General features: G+C 43.2%; 2 protein-coding genes across 3 annotated transcripts in view; one reads left to right on the top strand and one right to left on the bottom strand.

The window, feature by feature from the left end:
* Nucleotides 1-6,027, top strand: part of pxk (PX domain containing serine/threonine kinase) — a 39,674-nt gene extending 33,647 nt beyond the window's left edge. The window contains exons 18-19 of one of the 2 annotated variants that reach the window (XM_078414585.1): nt 1,558-1,587; nt 5,410-5,545. In XM_078414585.1, coding sequence (XP_078270711.1) covers nt 1,558-1,574 — 17 coding nt within the window. In that variant the 3' untranslated portion in view covers nt 1,575-1,587; nt 5,410-5,545. Of the gene's footprint in view, nt 1-1,557; nt 1,588-5,409 lie in introns of both variants that reach the window. The other variant, XM_078414584.1, reaches the window with a different exon arrangement.
* Nucleotides 6,028-8,000: 1,973 nt separating this feature from the next.
* The window catches only part of pdhb (pyruvate dehydrogenase E1 subunit beta), a 10,802-nt gene continuing 3,175 nt past the window's right edge, over nt 8,001-15,627 (bottom strand). The window contains exons 3-10 of the mRNA XM_078414586.1: nt 15,037-15,144; nt 14,897-14,959; nt 14,745-14,780; nt 13,436-13,721; nt 12,357-12,467; nt 11,693-11,784; nt 10,290-10,431; nt 8,001-9,091 (exon numbers count right to left, since the gene is read on the bottom strand). Coding sequence (XP_078270712.1) covers nt 8,946-9,091; nt 10,290-10,431; nt 11,693-11,784; nt 12,357-12,467; nt 13,436-13,721; nt 14,745-14,780; nt 14,897-14,959; nt 15,037-15,144 — 984 coding nt within the window. The 3' untranslated portion in view covers nt 8,001-8,945. The remainder of the gene's footprint in view (nt 9,092-10,289; nt 10,432-11,692; nt 11,785-12,356; nt 12,468-13,435; nt 13,722-14,744; nt 14,781-14,896; nt 14,960-15,036; nt 15,145-15,627) is intronic.

Genomic DNA, 15,627 nt, shown 5'->3' with positions numbered 1-15,627 from the left:
CTGCAGTTCTTTCCTCCAACTTTGTTAGGAGGTTGTCTTCGTGTCTGTTTTGTTTCTCTTTCCTTCCTCCTCCCCACTCCCATTGGGCAGATGAAGCTTGAAAGCACGCACCACCAGACTCAGGAACAGCTTCTTCCCCTCTGTTATCAGGCTTCTGAACGGCCCTTCCATGATAAAGGATACATTCCGACTCACCTCTACCCCATTGCGGACATTGGACTTTGTCTCTGGAACTGGTGCACTACAATGCTGAGAACTGTATTCTGCACTCTGTATCTGCCCCTTTGCTCTCCATCTATTTTATTTGAGTTTGACGTGATTGTATTTATGTACAGTGTATCTGATCTGATGGGATAGCATGCAAAACAAAGCTCTTCATTGTACCTCGGTAGACGTGACAGTAATAAACCTAAACTTAAGGATAGTATTATGTGCCAGAAGTAATGGCAAACACCCAAATGTGTCCATTCCAGAGCTGAGGCTCAGTAGCAGATGCACATTGAGTTCATTAACACAGGACACAGTGGCTGTCTTCAGTAGGACACTATCCATGGGCCAGAGCTGGAAAAAAGAAGGGAAAAATCCTTTGTTTTACCCTCCATTAGTGTGGCTAAATAGACAAGGGGGGGGGGGGATTTTTTGTGGGACTGTCCCATTATATGCCATGTTGTGTATTTCCCGTTGAATCATCAGGATTAATAATCCATTCCTTGCACCAGTTGATAAATATATTGAACAGAATCGTTGCAGACCAGACTTAAGCCTCTACTTGCACAACTATATATGAGGGGGAAATGTATGATGATTCCTGCTCTTAAATGTAGAGTTCTACTTAAACCTAGAAAGTAGGCTGCGTTAGAATTTCATTGTTCCTTTATGGGACATATGACAATAAAACGCTTGAAACGCTTGGAAAGAAATAACATTTATTTTAGATGGGATGCAGTCTGTCGTGTCCAGATTCCATGGAAGCATTCTGACTTTGTCCTGTTGCTCCATGCTAAAGTTAAGTATTTTGTAGTTATCAATGACAATCAACTGCCAATGAAAGATCTTTTGTTATGGCATCTTTTGCCATGAATATAAAATGTCATTTCTGGTCAATTGGGAAAGGCAGGTTTACCTTCATTTAAAATTCATACAGTATCTGTGGAAGGAAAGTTGCTAAAGTTGGCCCATCTTTTATAAAGATGATCCGAGGAAAGTTTATTGACACAAAATAATAATGTTCTCACTGACTCTCGTTTAAGAGATCTGGTGAATATAAATTAACCATGTACAATAACTGGCTGCATGTTCCACTTAGAAAAGGGGGCAGTGTTCGGTGGGGGACCGACTGGGGTTTCTAGACGTTGATGCTTTTAATGAAGTGAAATGCATTGGGAAGAGACACAAGACTCTGCCACAGATCTGTATGACCCCTGTATGTAATAAAAGATGTGTCTTCTTTCTCTTTGGTAACCCATCAGGTGCGAGAATATCATTGCTTTGTGTGTTGTGTATTGATCAGGTTTAATGACCTGCCTGTTCTTTCTTCCTATGCTGTCTTTGCTGTAGAGCCCACACCATTTTGAGCCTTACTTTGGGGTAATGTAGACCACCCTAAAAACTTAAAGGTGGCAGAAAGAGGTCACAGTCATCAAGGTGAATCAGTTTGTTGTTGCATCACAGTCACTCTGGGTGTGGGTAGGGTCTATTTTAAACAGATTTGTATATTTGTCACTGAATCCTATTTACTGGGCTCTTAGTCATATTTTTCCTTTTTCACTCTTTCGAATTCTGAGATGGTCTTGGATGTCGAGGCTTGCCAACGAGTAGTTGATTCGAGCTTGTATAGCAAATGCTAAAAAACAGCTTGCAATTTATACGGCAACTTTAATGTGCCACGTTGGGGTACTTACACTGTCTGTTATTTGACAATTAATGCCTTGCGAAAGAAATCTTGGTGAGGTGACCAGATATTTAGAGAAAGCAGAGTCTTAAAGTGCGATGCCAGGTGGGCTGTAAGCATGGCCACTAATGGTGGAGGGAAGGGTTTGATGTCTGAAACACAGTGTTCAGAAGGGATGTAGAAGTGGAGATTCTAAAGATGGGAAAGGGGGAAATGCACGCACAAGATAACTTTACTCTGGTAATGCTGGAGTACAGTGAGAGTTAGGAGAATGTCCAGGAACAATTTGTCTAATTCTGTTCATCTGGAGTATTGTGAATTTGTAGGAGGACTGTGTTAAAAGATTGTTCCATGTGGAAATTTAGCTATTGATATTGGAGGTGAGAAAGTCCAGTAACCACACTACTTGTACTGCGTTAAATGGAGGATCAAAAGCACCTGAGTTTGAAAGAGCAGTGATTTTATTTGTTTCGGTATATTATAAGGTGAGCATGAGGTGCAACAGTATATAGAGAATAATGCTTTACAGGGGTGAAGGGATGGATAGTGTGACTGCTAAAGAGTGGAAACAGGGGAGAATTACACAGTAATACGGTTCACTGACACTGCAGTAATCTAGAGAGATAACAAGGTTTCATTCAAAGCTAATCATACGATGCCCTGCAGGATTGTTTTTGTAAGAGTCCTCATGTTTCTTTGTGCAGACATTTGCGAAGAACATGCTACAGATCAACAGCAGTGGTGAACGTAGTTCTGAGTAGTGATATTGACCACAAAAGCAAGTGAAAGAGGACGTTGTGTTTATGGCGTGGGTTGTGATGAATGAATGCATTGGACAGCTATTGCTGTTGCAAATGTGGGGAGAATAAAGGACACGTAAAGATTGGGGTACAGGTGTAAAGGAGGGATATTCTTGCACGAGGAAACGTGAGATGTAACAGCTGTGGGAATTACTTATAAGAGGAGTGAACTTGGGTCTATTACTATCCCACAATAGCAACACAATCTGATTTTCATACATTTGCTTGTGGACTTCCAGGAATGACTAATGAGTTACGTCCTCCCCATTGTTTCATTGCCCTGGTTGGACAGAGGCATTTACAACTAATTAGGACAGGGTTTCAGTTCAAACTTGAGCATTTTGCCCACAAGGTTGAATGATTAAAGAGGATGAAGGTGTCTTCACTGAGAGGTACCAACTCTTCCCATCATAGTCTCAATGGATCATTGCATCAGTAGAGCAGTAGTTTACTATTTTGGATGCATTGTATTCCACACAGCTGTGGGTTAAACTGATCGATTAAGAGGATTAACAATAGAGTGATGTGACTTTAGCATTTTTCACAACAGAATTGCTTGGGGTTCTCTCTTTCTTCCTCCTAAAACCAAGAATTCCGGGTTGCATTCTAAAAATCTGAATGTTCCCCTTTTCCCCGTTCCAAAGCCTATTAATAACAGCTGTGTTGCCAAACTTTCTAGACTAAAGGTTAAAAATGATCTATATATCTAATTTCATTAATCACTGAAAATGCTTCCAAACACTTTACAGCAAGTTATTCTCACTTTGATAATCTATTCAGTATTTCTCATGGTATGATTGCACTGATGTACTCAAAAGGAATTTAGTGCTGTAAATTGCCTGTTTCAATTAAACACCTTAATAGTTCTAGTAGTGGGAGTGAAGTGAAATCGGTGGCTTCAAAAATCTGTGTAAAATTATGTAATGGCTAGATGTTGAAGTAGTACAAATAACTCAGAAGCTAAGACAAAGTGATTATTCAGCTTAGCTCTTAATTCCATCCAATCTGAAACTAAACAAGGAGCTTGTATGAAGGTGATGCTGTTTCTTATTTACCTTGTTCAGGCTGTGACAACTCCATCTGTTGCTATTTAATGATGACTGCATGTTTGTACATAGTACACTAAATGCATTTAGCCTGGTATGTTACAACCAGCACTGTCTTTAAAGCACACCTTGCACTGTTGTACCCTTTGTGACTGTTAGTAAAGACCACCTGCTTGTAGACTTTCTTCCTTTGTGACCATTTCAAACTCACTTCTGCGTGGACTGAAGTAACTTTATAACAAGAATGAGAAAGGACAAATCAACAGTGGACACAAAATGCTGGAGTAACTCAGCAGGTCAGGCAGCGTCTCAGGAGAGAAGGAATGGGTGACGTTTTGGGTTGAGACCCTTCTTCAGACTGATGTCAGGGGAGGGGGCGGGACTTTGTCCCCTGACATCAGTCTGAAGCAGGGTCTCGACCTGAAACTTCACCCATTCCTTCTCTCCCGAGATGCTGCCTGACCCGCTGAGTTACTCCAGCATTTTTATGTCCACCTTCGATTTTAACCAGCACCTGCAGTTTTTTTCCTCTCCAAGAACAAATCAACCATGGAACTGTGCTTTCTTTCATGAGTTATCTTTTAAATGCGATGCCATTATTATTTTCCATCTTACTCCCGTGTGTCGTTATTAGGCGCCTGCACCAATTTAAGGTAAATATCAGAAGGGCAAGCTGCGATACACTTTATTATTCAAGTGCTCACACGATCCACATCCTACAGCATATGTTAAAGTTGTGTAAAAGTTAAGTTTTAAACAACCAACTCAAAAAGAAAATTGCCTTTTGTTTCTTTTGAGGCAACAGTGCTTGGTCCCCCTTGCCATGCTCTGTACTGCCTAATACTGTGTGGAAACAGGCCCTTCGACCCAACAATGTCCCAGCTACTCTAGTCCCATTTGCCTGCACTTGGCCCATTTCCCTCCAAACCTGTCCTATCCATGTACCTGTCCAACGGTTTCTTAAACAATGGGATAGTCCCAGCCTCAACTACCTCCTCTGGCAGCTTGTTCCATACACCCACCACCCTCTGTGTGAAAAAGTCACCCCTCGGATTCTTATTAAATCTTTTCCCTTTCACCTTGAACCTATGTCCTCTGGTCCTCGATTCACCTACTCTGGGTAAAAGACTCTGTGCCTCTATCTGATCTATTCCTCTCATGATTTTATACACCTCTATAATATCACCCCTCATCCTCCTGCGCTCCATGGAGTAGAGACCCAGCCTACTCAACCTCTCCCGATAGCTCACACCCTCTAGTCCTGGCAACATCCTCGTAAATATCCACACAAGAATTTTACACAAACCAAAATGGAGTGATTGGGACGAGGAATATGAATGCCCATCAACTGGCCTCAGTGGTAATAAGGCTAAGTTTAGTAGGTAATGTGTGTACTGTCCATTTTACCAAATGAGCTGAACAAGTTGCCCGAAGCTCCATCTACCTTTGCTTAAAGCAGAATGGGAAGGTTGGTGGAGTTTTGCCAAAAAGTAAAACAAATGTAACATTCTAGAACACAAAAATAAAAGGAAACTCCTTTGTTAATGGTGATGTTGGATCGTGAACATTAATAGAAACATCTGCGAAGGCCGGTAAATTGTTAAGTCAGTCGGGGAAAGTTCTTTAAGTTTACAACGTGTGAATTGACTGAATGCTTTCTTCGTACCTGCAGCCGTTCCCTCCATCCCTGCAGCTCCGGCTCTTCCCCCGTCTCACAAGTGTGAGGTGCCGCTGCCATCTGAGTCCATGCCTCTTGCCAATGGGACGGGCAGGGGGGCCTTGCTCGGCTCCATTCAAAGCTTTAAGAAAGGGCACCTCAAGCCAGCGACGACACGTGATCACAACACCCCCACCATCAAATAACACAACCTCGCCAGCCAGGGCGGTGAGAGATAAGGGGGCAAGAGTTGGGCTATTGTATGGGACAATCATTCCTATTGATGAAGCTACATGCAATATGTTGCAGCCAATGTGTTTCCCCCTTGTGGTCATTGCTATATTTCTAAACGTCTCTCATTAAGCACTTGTAACTGTGGAGCCAGCAATCTGCAATACGTTTACCTTGTGGTAATACAAAGATGGCAGCAATCTAATTTGCAATAATGTATCTTAAGAATTTGCTGTAGTTTGACTGTAATCTAACCTTGATTTTGTGAAGAAAGTGCACTTTAAAGATTTGTTTTACTGTATAAACAAAAGAAACAGCTGTTTCTATGCAGACATTTTTCATAGTATATGTACAAAATTCTTGTAAACAATGATTAGATATTCATTTAATATTTTATTAAAATAATTATCTTGGCAATTCACTATTCTTTGGAGTCTTGTGAAAATGCAAATTGGAGCACCTTTCTAAACCGTTAAGTCAGGGCTGGAAATGCATTACATTTATTGCTGGAGTAACTCAGCAGGTCAGGCAGCAGCTCTGGAGCACATGGACAGGCGATGTTTCTGGGCGGGACCCCTCTTCAGAAGGTGCTGCCTGAACTGCCGACTTCATCCAGCACTTTGTGTTTCTTGCTGCACCCATTCCAGCATCTGCAAATCCTCATGTCTACATTAACTTCACTTTCCATTCCTAGCTGTGGCTCAGAGAATGGAAGTTGAATCTTCCACCATGGATCCATTACTTTAGAAATGAAGTTACACAAAAGGTAATTTGTGCTTTAACATTTGTATTTCCACTAAATATGTGTCAAGAAACCAAGGCATGGTCAGCCAATCATACTGTGTTTGCAACACCAGATGGGATGACCTTGAAGTTGACAAACTTGCCGGCTTCTAATTACCACACTAATTGACAAGTTCTTTCAATTCATTCCTATCCTCCATCCCGATCTGAGATGCTGAGTAAGAAAGATGTAGAGGTAGGTTCTCATTATTACTGTGCTAAATGAGAAAGATTCAGAACCGAGCAGCTCAATATCAGTGAACGGCCTTTCCCCACAATGTTTAACCTCAAGGCCTGGTATATCCATCACTACCAGTTGGCTAAATCTGGAACAGACAACCTGGTGAAACTGCTCTATGTAACCCAAATAGCAAGAGCAATGTGCTGCAGCCAAAACCAAGCATTCATCGAACAATACAGCACGCCCAAGCGAACATTTAAACTGGTCTCTGCCTGCATGTGATCCATGTCTACATGCCTCTCTGAAATGCCACCATCATATCTGCCACAACCCCCACCCCTGGCAGCAAGTTTCAGGCACCCACCAACCACTCTGTGCAAACCATTGTCCCAAACATCTCCTTGACACTTTGCACCTCTCACTTTAGATCTATGCCCTCAAGTCTTTGGGGAACACTGGGGAAAAAGGTTCTGTCATTCCCACGGCGAAAGGATCATTTGAAAACCACCTGAACCAGCACATCCAGCCATGAGGTACACGCCAGAAAATACACACAAAAAGCTGGACAGGCAGCATCTCTGGACAGAAGGAATGGGCGATGTTTTGGGTCGAGAAGGGACAGAAGGAAGTGTAGGGAAAAAAAAATGCAGATGCTGGTTAAATCGAAGGTAGACACAGAAGGATGCTGCCTGTCCCGCTGAGTTACTCCAGCTTATTGTGTCTATCTTCAGTTTAAACCAGCATCTGCAGTTCCTTCCTACACATGAGGTGTTCTTACCCATATCTCCATCTCCACAGATGGTGGATCCCCAATGTCAACATTGTCTTCAACCACAAGCATCATCTTTGGGTAATCACTCCTAACCTCCACATCAGAGGCCAGCCAGCATTACCCACTAAATATCAAAAATCAAATGAATACATTACACACATCAAAACCCTTGGCAACACACATCGGCAATGATGAAGGACAAACTCCATAACTAATCACTTATTCATAGAGTCATACAGCATGGAAAAAGGCCCAACTTGCCCATGCCAACCAAGATCCCTCATCTACACTCTGACATCCATTGAATAATATGAAATACTAGACTACAGCCTCTGCAAAGACAACTAATCAAATGCAGCTAAATTCTGTTCCTTCAGACTACTTTCAAAATAATGAAGTTTGTTAAGCAACAATAAATACAATATCAGTCTGGGATCCACTGCAGCAACACAGGCTTATCATTTACAAATGGAAATTGGTGTTCTCGTAAATCAGTAACTCGAGAGAAAGGTAATCCAACCGCTTCAAACTAATGACGTTAAACAAACCTTGCAGTCAGGACAGCTCTGCCTGCTTGACTTGCAGGCAAGGTCAAAATTCCCGACTGAAGTTTGACTCTTGTTTCACCAAACAAGAGGAACTGTGATCAGTAAATACACGTACTCACAGTAACATCGACACTTGTAATTGCAAAACAGTTTGGAAGGGATAGCGACTTATTCTTGTTAAAAAGGAATAGGATTTTTGTTTTCAGAACTTTTAATTTCATTCAACTAATTTCAATGCTGTTATATACATTACAAAACAACAACGCACAATGGTATAATTGTAATTGTGTAACTCAAACAGCACAGCTATTTCGCAATAGGTTAATTTTTAAACCACGGAGTGTCTTTCAAAACTTTCATAAATAGTCCAAAGGAACATACTGTAACAGTTTCACAAATTAATTGGCCAAAGACAACACAATTTAAAAAAATGAGTGGATAATGCAAATTGAATATCATAATCTATCAAAGCGTTAAAGTTAAATGAAGTCATTGATTTGTTTTCATTGATTCATTGTTACAAATGAACTTAAGGGCTTATGTCAATCCCTTTACTGATAGAGAGATGGAAAATAATGCTTAAAATTTGAGATTTGCAATTTACTTGTTAAAAACGATAAAGTAACAGGACCGGCAATATGAGTTATAAAAGTAACAGAAACAAAAGTATAACAGCATTACATTTCTTCCTTCTTCATAATTTGAACGATATTATAATCCTATTTTTGAGGGCTGCTTTTAACATTTGCACATTAGTGAGATGATGTGTGATGCTTCAGATTAAACAGACTTCCTCCCTTGCCAGCATTTCAAATGTGCACCGACTAGGAAATAAACCAGCACTATTGATATTGGACCGTTTTACCGATGCATCTGAAGTCCTCTCTGAAATTATTTGCCAACAATCAGTCTTGCTGGAACCAAATATTTTGCACATTCTACCTTGACTGCAGGATGACATAAATACTAAAGTTACATTAGAGATCAGTGAAGTTCTTTAAATAGTGATGGCAGACGAATAAAAAGCAAGATACCATTACACATGGAGTATTTTCTTGACTGTAAAAATGATATCTTTAACCTGAGGTATGCTGTTATCTTCCAAGATCTTCGCGTAAGGCATGGGTAGATCGGCACCTGTCACCCGCACCACCGGGGCATCCAGGTAATTAAACGCTGGGCCTAAAATGAAATATTATATTACAGTTCAACAGTGAAAGGCTTGGATAGAGTGGATGAGAAGAGGATGTTTCCACTAATGGGAGAATCTAGGACCAGAGGTCATAGCCTCAGAATGAAAGGATTTTACTTTAGGAAGGAGGTGAGGAATTTCTTCAGTCAGAGGGTGGTGAATCTGTGGAATTCTTTGCCACAGATGGCTGTGGAGGGCACGTCAATGGATAATTTTACGGCATAGATGGAAAGATTATTGATTAGTACGGGTGTCAGGGGGTAATAGGAGAGAAGGTAGGAGAATGGGGTTAGGAGGGAGAGATAGATCAGCCATGATTGAATGGCAGAGTAGACTTGATGGGCTGAATGGCCTGATCCTGCTGAAATGGCCTTATGAACAAGACTGCAAAATAAGTTTGATTCAAATTACCATATTAGTGTCTTAATAATAAACCTAGTGTAGACTGGAGCAGATTGCTGCCCGGTTTAGAGGGTTTCAGCTGCAGGGAGAAGTTGGACTTGGATTATTTTCTCTGGAACGTTAAAGGTTCAGGGGAGAACTTGAGAGAAGTATATAAAATGACGAGAGGCATAGACAGGACAGACAGAACTTTTTTTCCTCAGGGTGCAAATGTCCGACTCCAGAGGTCATGGCGACGAGGGTGAGAGGGGGGAACTTTGATGGAGATGTGCGCGGCAAGTTTTACACAGATTGGTGGGCGGCTGGAACCCTCAGCCAGGGGTGGTGGTGGAGGCGGGTACGATAGTAGTGTTTAACGGTATCACAGCAGCACATGGAAGTGCAGGGAATAGAGGGATATGAATCATGAGCAGGCAGGTGAGATCAGTGTAACCAGGCATTGTGAGCCGAGGGGTTTGGTTGCTGTTCTATGTCCAACGTGGGGAAACTTGCAAAAAAAACAACAACAACAAAAAACATTTTCACCGAGAGAGTTGTGAATTTGTGGAATTCTCTGCCAGAGGGCAGTGGAGGCCAATTCACTGGATGGATTTAAAATAGAGTTAGATAGAGCTCTAGGGGCTAGTGGAATCAAGGGATATGGGGAGAAGGCAGGCATGGGTTACTGATTGTGGATGATCAGCCATGATCACAATGAATGGTGGTGCTGGCTCGAAGGACCAAATGGCCTCCTCCTGCACTTACTTTCTATGTTTCTATCCTCTACGTATAGAAGTAGTTCTTTACCTTCCATGATTCTGGCACAGATTTCAGCACCAACTCCGAACTGTGGCCAGCCACCCTCAACTGTGACCAGGCGATTAGTCTTCATCACACTGGTTTCGATCGTCTCCATGTCCATGGGTCTGATGGTGCGCATGTTTATGACCTGAAATGGCACCAATTGTTTCATTGACAGGTTCCCCGAGTCAAGGACGGTCATAATGAAAGTAGGATTGTACCGATGGACACAACTTTGCCATACCATTCTGGAGTGAAAAGAACTACATGTGACAAACAATAGTGAAGGCCTCACACAAGATGCCACAAGCTTCACAAGGTGCTGGGTACAGGTGCTCCTCAACATACAATGGGGTTACATTCCGATAAACCCATCGCAAACCGAAAATATCGTACATCGAAATGCCTTTAGTACACCTGATCACGTGGCCAGAAGCCAGCTGCGGCTCGCTGCCGTTGCCCAGCGTTTGCACCATTGTAAAGTCGAAGCTTCGTTAGTCGGGGAGCATCTGTATATGGAACGAGCTGCCAAAGGAGGTAGTTGAGGCAGGTACCATAACAGCAGTTAAAAGACACTGCAGACAGGTACACAGACAGCAAAAGTAGAGGAATACAAGGCAAACGTGGGCAAATGGGACGAGGTTATATGGGGCACCTTGGTCAGCACGGACGGGTGGTCCAAGAGCCTGCTTCTGTGCTGTAAGATTATGAAACACATCGAAGTGGTCTTTACTAAAACAGCTTGCTGAATGCGACAATTATTGCCAGCTACATAATTGACTTGAAACTATGGTAAACAAGAATTAAAAGGTATTTACAAAAATGTTTGAGTCTGTATTGCCTGGCAAGACCTAAAATTGCAATCTGCAGATAAATTATTTCCAACGGCGTTTAATTCACCTCCAGTGAAATGCCTTGGATTGGCAATCAGTCAGATGGCTGCACTCATCCACTTGTGATGCTTTTGAGTAAACCAGCATCGTTTCCCTTACATGCAGAACATTGGGATGGTTTATTGGCATGTGGGCCAAACTTGGGCAGATGGGACTAGTGTAGATCTTGGTCAGCATGGGCAGGTTGGGCTGAAGGGCCTGTTTTCATGCTCTACCCCTCTGTGACACATCATATTAAAGAGGACTAATACTGATAGACCGAGGTTTTACAGGGCCTGCTCTTCCCATTGTGTAGCTGGAGAACTATCCCTCTCTTCCAGTACTGGATTCCAGCCAAATCATTATTGACCATTTAGAGCAGTGGAGGGAATGATGATAACACTAAGAGGCAGTGCAGCATCACTGCTAACATGCCAGACGATGCTGGGGCAGGCGGCCGATGAAGAATAGCAAGCTTCTCTTATTTACCCTTCCATTTCAGCTTTCCTGAACGAGTCTGTCTTTGCAACCACCTACCTCACAATCAATGCCTTCCTTTGCAAGAGCAGCTGCCGCATCCATGCAATTGCCCACACTCTTGGAGTGTGCAACCAAGGTGATATTGGTTCCTGCAAGAGACCACGTACCTGGATTATACATCAACTGCACACATTCACCCGGATACAGGTTCAGTAAGCAGCATCGGGAAAAGAATCTGAAACTAAAATTATACAAAACAAGTGTGCCACTGCCGCTCAATAGTGTGGAGAAAAAGGCCATGCAGAGTTCTGGATAGATTGAGCAAATTCTAAAGGCCTCAAAAGTATTTCCAACGGCACGATGGCGGTACCCTAGCGGAGACCACGGGATCCCGCGCGATGGCGTGAAGTAGTCCAGTTGTGGACTGCAGCACGGTCTTTGGTGGCAAATGAGGATGAGCTGTCCCAAGACCAGCCTGGATTGAGTGCGGATGTGGAAGGAAAAGCCATCCCACCACACAACCTGCTCAGTGTTAGTGGACGGAAACTACTTAAGGCAAGAGTTGAGTTACATGGGAAACACAAGTCATCCCAAAATCTGGACGTGTGATGGCAGAAGGTCATGTTTCATTCTGCTGAGAACTGAAGCATTTAGCATTTTTAAAAAAACAAACAAATGAAAATAACTTGAGTTCAAATGCTCTGAGCGCACGACTATGTACCTGCTTTCTCCACTTTGGCTTTCCCTATTGGGATAAGGAAGTCTTTGGACTGGACCTCCTGAGAAACTTCAAAGGGCACACCATACATCAATTCATTTTCCAGGAACACAACTGCAAGATAACAAATGGTCAATGCACCTTATGTATATGTTTTACATTTTACAGGCAATTCCAACATTTTACAGGCAATTCCATTCACAGTCATTGAAAGAAGGAACGTGTATTAAATAACAATTAGAAGAGATCCAATTTTCAAAGTTTGTACGAAAAAAACTGCAGATGCTGGTTAAAATCGAAGGTAGACACAAAATGCTGGAGTAACTCAGTGGGTCAGGCAGCATCTCGGGAGAGAAGGAATGGGTGACGTTTCGGGTAGAGACCCTTCTTCAGACTGAAGAAGGGTCTCTACCCGAAACACCACCCATTCCTTATCTCCCGAGATGCTGCCTGACCCGCTGCGTTACTCCAGCATTTTGTGTCTACCTTCACTTCTACTGATACTTGTGCAATGATAAAACAATGCATCACGCCGCCTTTAGTATTGTTAGCTTGCAGTAATAATAAACTTATTGCTATTGAAAAGACGTTTAAAAAAAAAATCTTGAGCAGAAAAATAACTGTTAATGTGCATTTGAAACATGATTTTCTATAACACACAAAGTTTCTGAGGAGCACAATGATCGCGTTATAGCAGAACCATCTGCATATGGATTTTCCTAAAACAAAGGCATCAAAAATCAATTGTGATTCAGCATTGAAACAAGCCCTGGGACAACTCATCCATGCCAACCAAGATGCTGCATCTAGACACAAGGAACAGCAGGTGCCGCTTTACAAAAAAAGACAACGTGCTGGAGTAACTCAGTGGATCAGGTAGACGCTGCCTGACCCGCTGAGTTACTCCAGCACTTTGTGTCTGTTTTTTCTCCATCTAAGCTTGTCCCATTTGCTGCTTTAAAAGCCAATTGCGTAGCTTTCAAAGCATACTTGGTTGAGAGAGGCAGTTATTGCATGTCAGCAGCCCAGAGTGCACTGAACTATCTAGCACCTTCCCAAAACAAAACACTTTAAGAACTAACCGGGATTATCATCTCGAATGGCAGATTTCAACAAGCCTTTTGCATCTTCTGCGCTCCAAGGACTGATCACCTTGAGCCCGGGGCAGTGGCTGTACCAGGCTGCAAAGCACTGAGAGTGCTGAGCCCCCACTCCGGCCGAGGAGCCGTTCGGGCCTCTGAAGACGATGGGGACAGAGACTGCACCTGCAGACATGTAGTAGGTCTTGGCAGCAGAGTTGATAACTTGGTCGATCGCTTGCATCGAGAAGTTGAAGGTCATGAATTCGCAGATGGGCCTCAAGCCAGCCTGAGGAAGGAGGAGCCAGCATTAAACAACCTTGCCCTTCCAAGGCCATGTTTGCACTAAAGAACATTCACATGTTCAGCAGGCAAAATCTGATGTGGACCTTTAATCTTGCATTCTAATGCATCACGTATAATCTTTAATATATATATATGCGTAGGAAAGAACTGTAGATGCTGGTTTGCACTGAAGATACACAAAATGCTGGAGTAACTCAGCGTGACAGGCAGCATCTCTGGAGAGAGTGGAATTTCTGTAATGGGTGACGTTTCGGGTCATTCCTTCTCTCCAGTGCTGCCTGCCCTGCTGAGTTATGCCAGCACTTTGTGTCTATATTTTATACATGTGCATTGCACTATTTTATGACCTACAGCAGTTTGCCTTTTTGAATAATGACGTTTCATTGTGTGATTACTCTGCTTCCCAATCTCACTTGCCCCAAACCTGCAGGATGCCTTTATAGAGCCTCGTCTGTGGACCTGCCTGCTTTCCCCCAGCAAACTCCTGTGGACTGTGGAAACAAGCAAAGTTCCAGCTTGGTCTTGAGATCAAATTTGAGCGTGGGAGACTTATTGTTGACTGCAAAAATTGTTTCTGTTTTAACAATTTGCGACACGGTGGCGCAATGGTAGAGCTGCCGCCTTACAGCGCCGTAGACCCAGGATCGACCCTGACTACAGGTGCTTTCTGTACGGAGTTTGTACGTTCTCCCCGTGTCCATTTGGGTTTTCTCCGAGATCTTCGGTTTCCTCCCACACTCCAAAGATGTACATGTTTGAAGGTTAATTGGTTGGCATAAGTGCAAATTGTCCCTTGTGTGTTCATGTAGGATAGTGTTAATGTGCGGGGATCGCTGGTCGGTGCGGACTCGGTGGGTCGAAGTGCCTGTTTCCGTGCTGTATCTCTAAACTAAACTAAACAAACATGCTTCCTTTAGTAAACAGGCCTTTTCCTAATAGGATGTTTGTGGGTGTACAACTGTATGTGCGGAATGCAAGTTAAATACAACATTTTGAAGTTACATACCATGGCAGCACCAACTGCAATCCCTGCAAAGCCAATCTGAAAGAGAGGTTGAACAACTTGAGTATCATGGTATTAAATGCAAATTGGACATTGCATCCTTGCAGTGACACCGTGTATATGTATGTGACAAATAAACTTGACTTGACACGTACCTCTGTGATCGGAGTGTCCATGATTCTCTTATCTCCCCATTTCTTCCACAGTCCGCGGCTCACCTGTAGAATTGCAAGCACCAAACATTTACAGCTACTCTTACAATGCGACAGACGTTTAGACACGAGCCGGGCCTCACCTTGTAAGCACCGTCGTACTGTGCCACCTCTTCTCCCAGCAGGAACACCGTTTCATCCCGCTCAATCTCCTCATCCATCGCCTGGGTCAGGGCATCTCGAATGGTCAACTGGACAGAAGAGGGTGGCAGGCAATCAATACACCTTGTTGGACAAGAGGCTTGGTACGTAACCTATTCACCGTGAATGGGTTAAACGAGCGCAAAGGTATTTAAGACACGATGCTGCTCTAAGGGAGGACTGCACTGCTCCAGATGTAACCATTCAGCCAAGGTGATCAACTGGGGCATTCTCAGATGGACCACCAAGAACCCGCAGCACTACTCTGAAGAGCAGGGAACACATTCTGGGTGTTGTCGTCAAAGAGTGTGGGGGGAAAAAAACCTTCGGCCCAATTTGCCAGTCAAATGATGGAGTCTTCCAATCCCCATCTCTCCCGCCTACCCTTCCCCCTTCCGCCTACCCTTCCCCCTTCCGCCCCCCCCTCCACCACCCTCCTCTTTCCTCACCCCCGTCCTACCCCTCCCCCTCCCAACAAGGCAGGGAGCCCAAAATAAAGGTTACAGACTTAAGATGAAAGGGGAGACATTTGA

This window comes from Rhinoraja longicauda, chromosome 17, assembly GCF_053455715.1.
Source record: "Rhinoraja longicauda isolate Sanriku21f chromosome 17, sRhiLon1.1, whole genome shotgun sequence".
Lineage (NCBI taxonomy): Eukaryota > Metazoa > Chordata > Chondrichthyes > Rajiformes > Arhynchobatidae > Rhinoraja > Rhinoraja longicauda.
The sequence above is the reverse complement of the archived record's forward strand: the minus strand, read 5'-3'. Positions and strand labels throughout refer to the sequence as shown.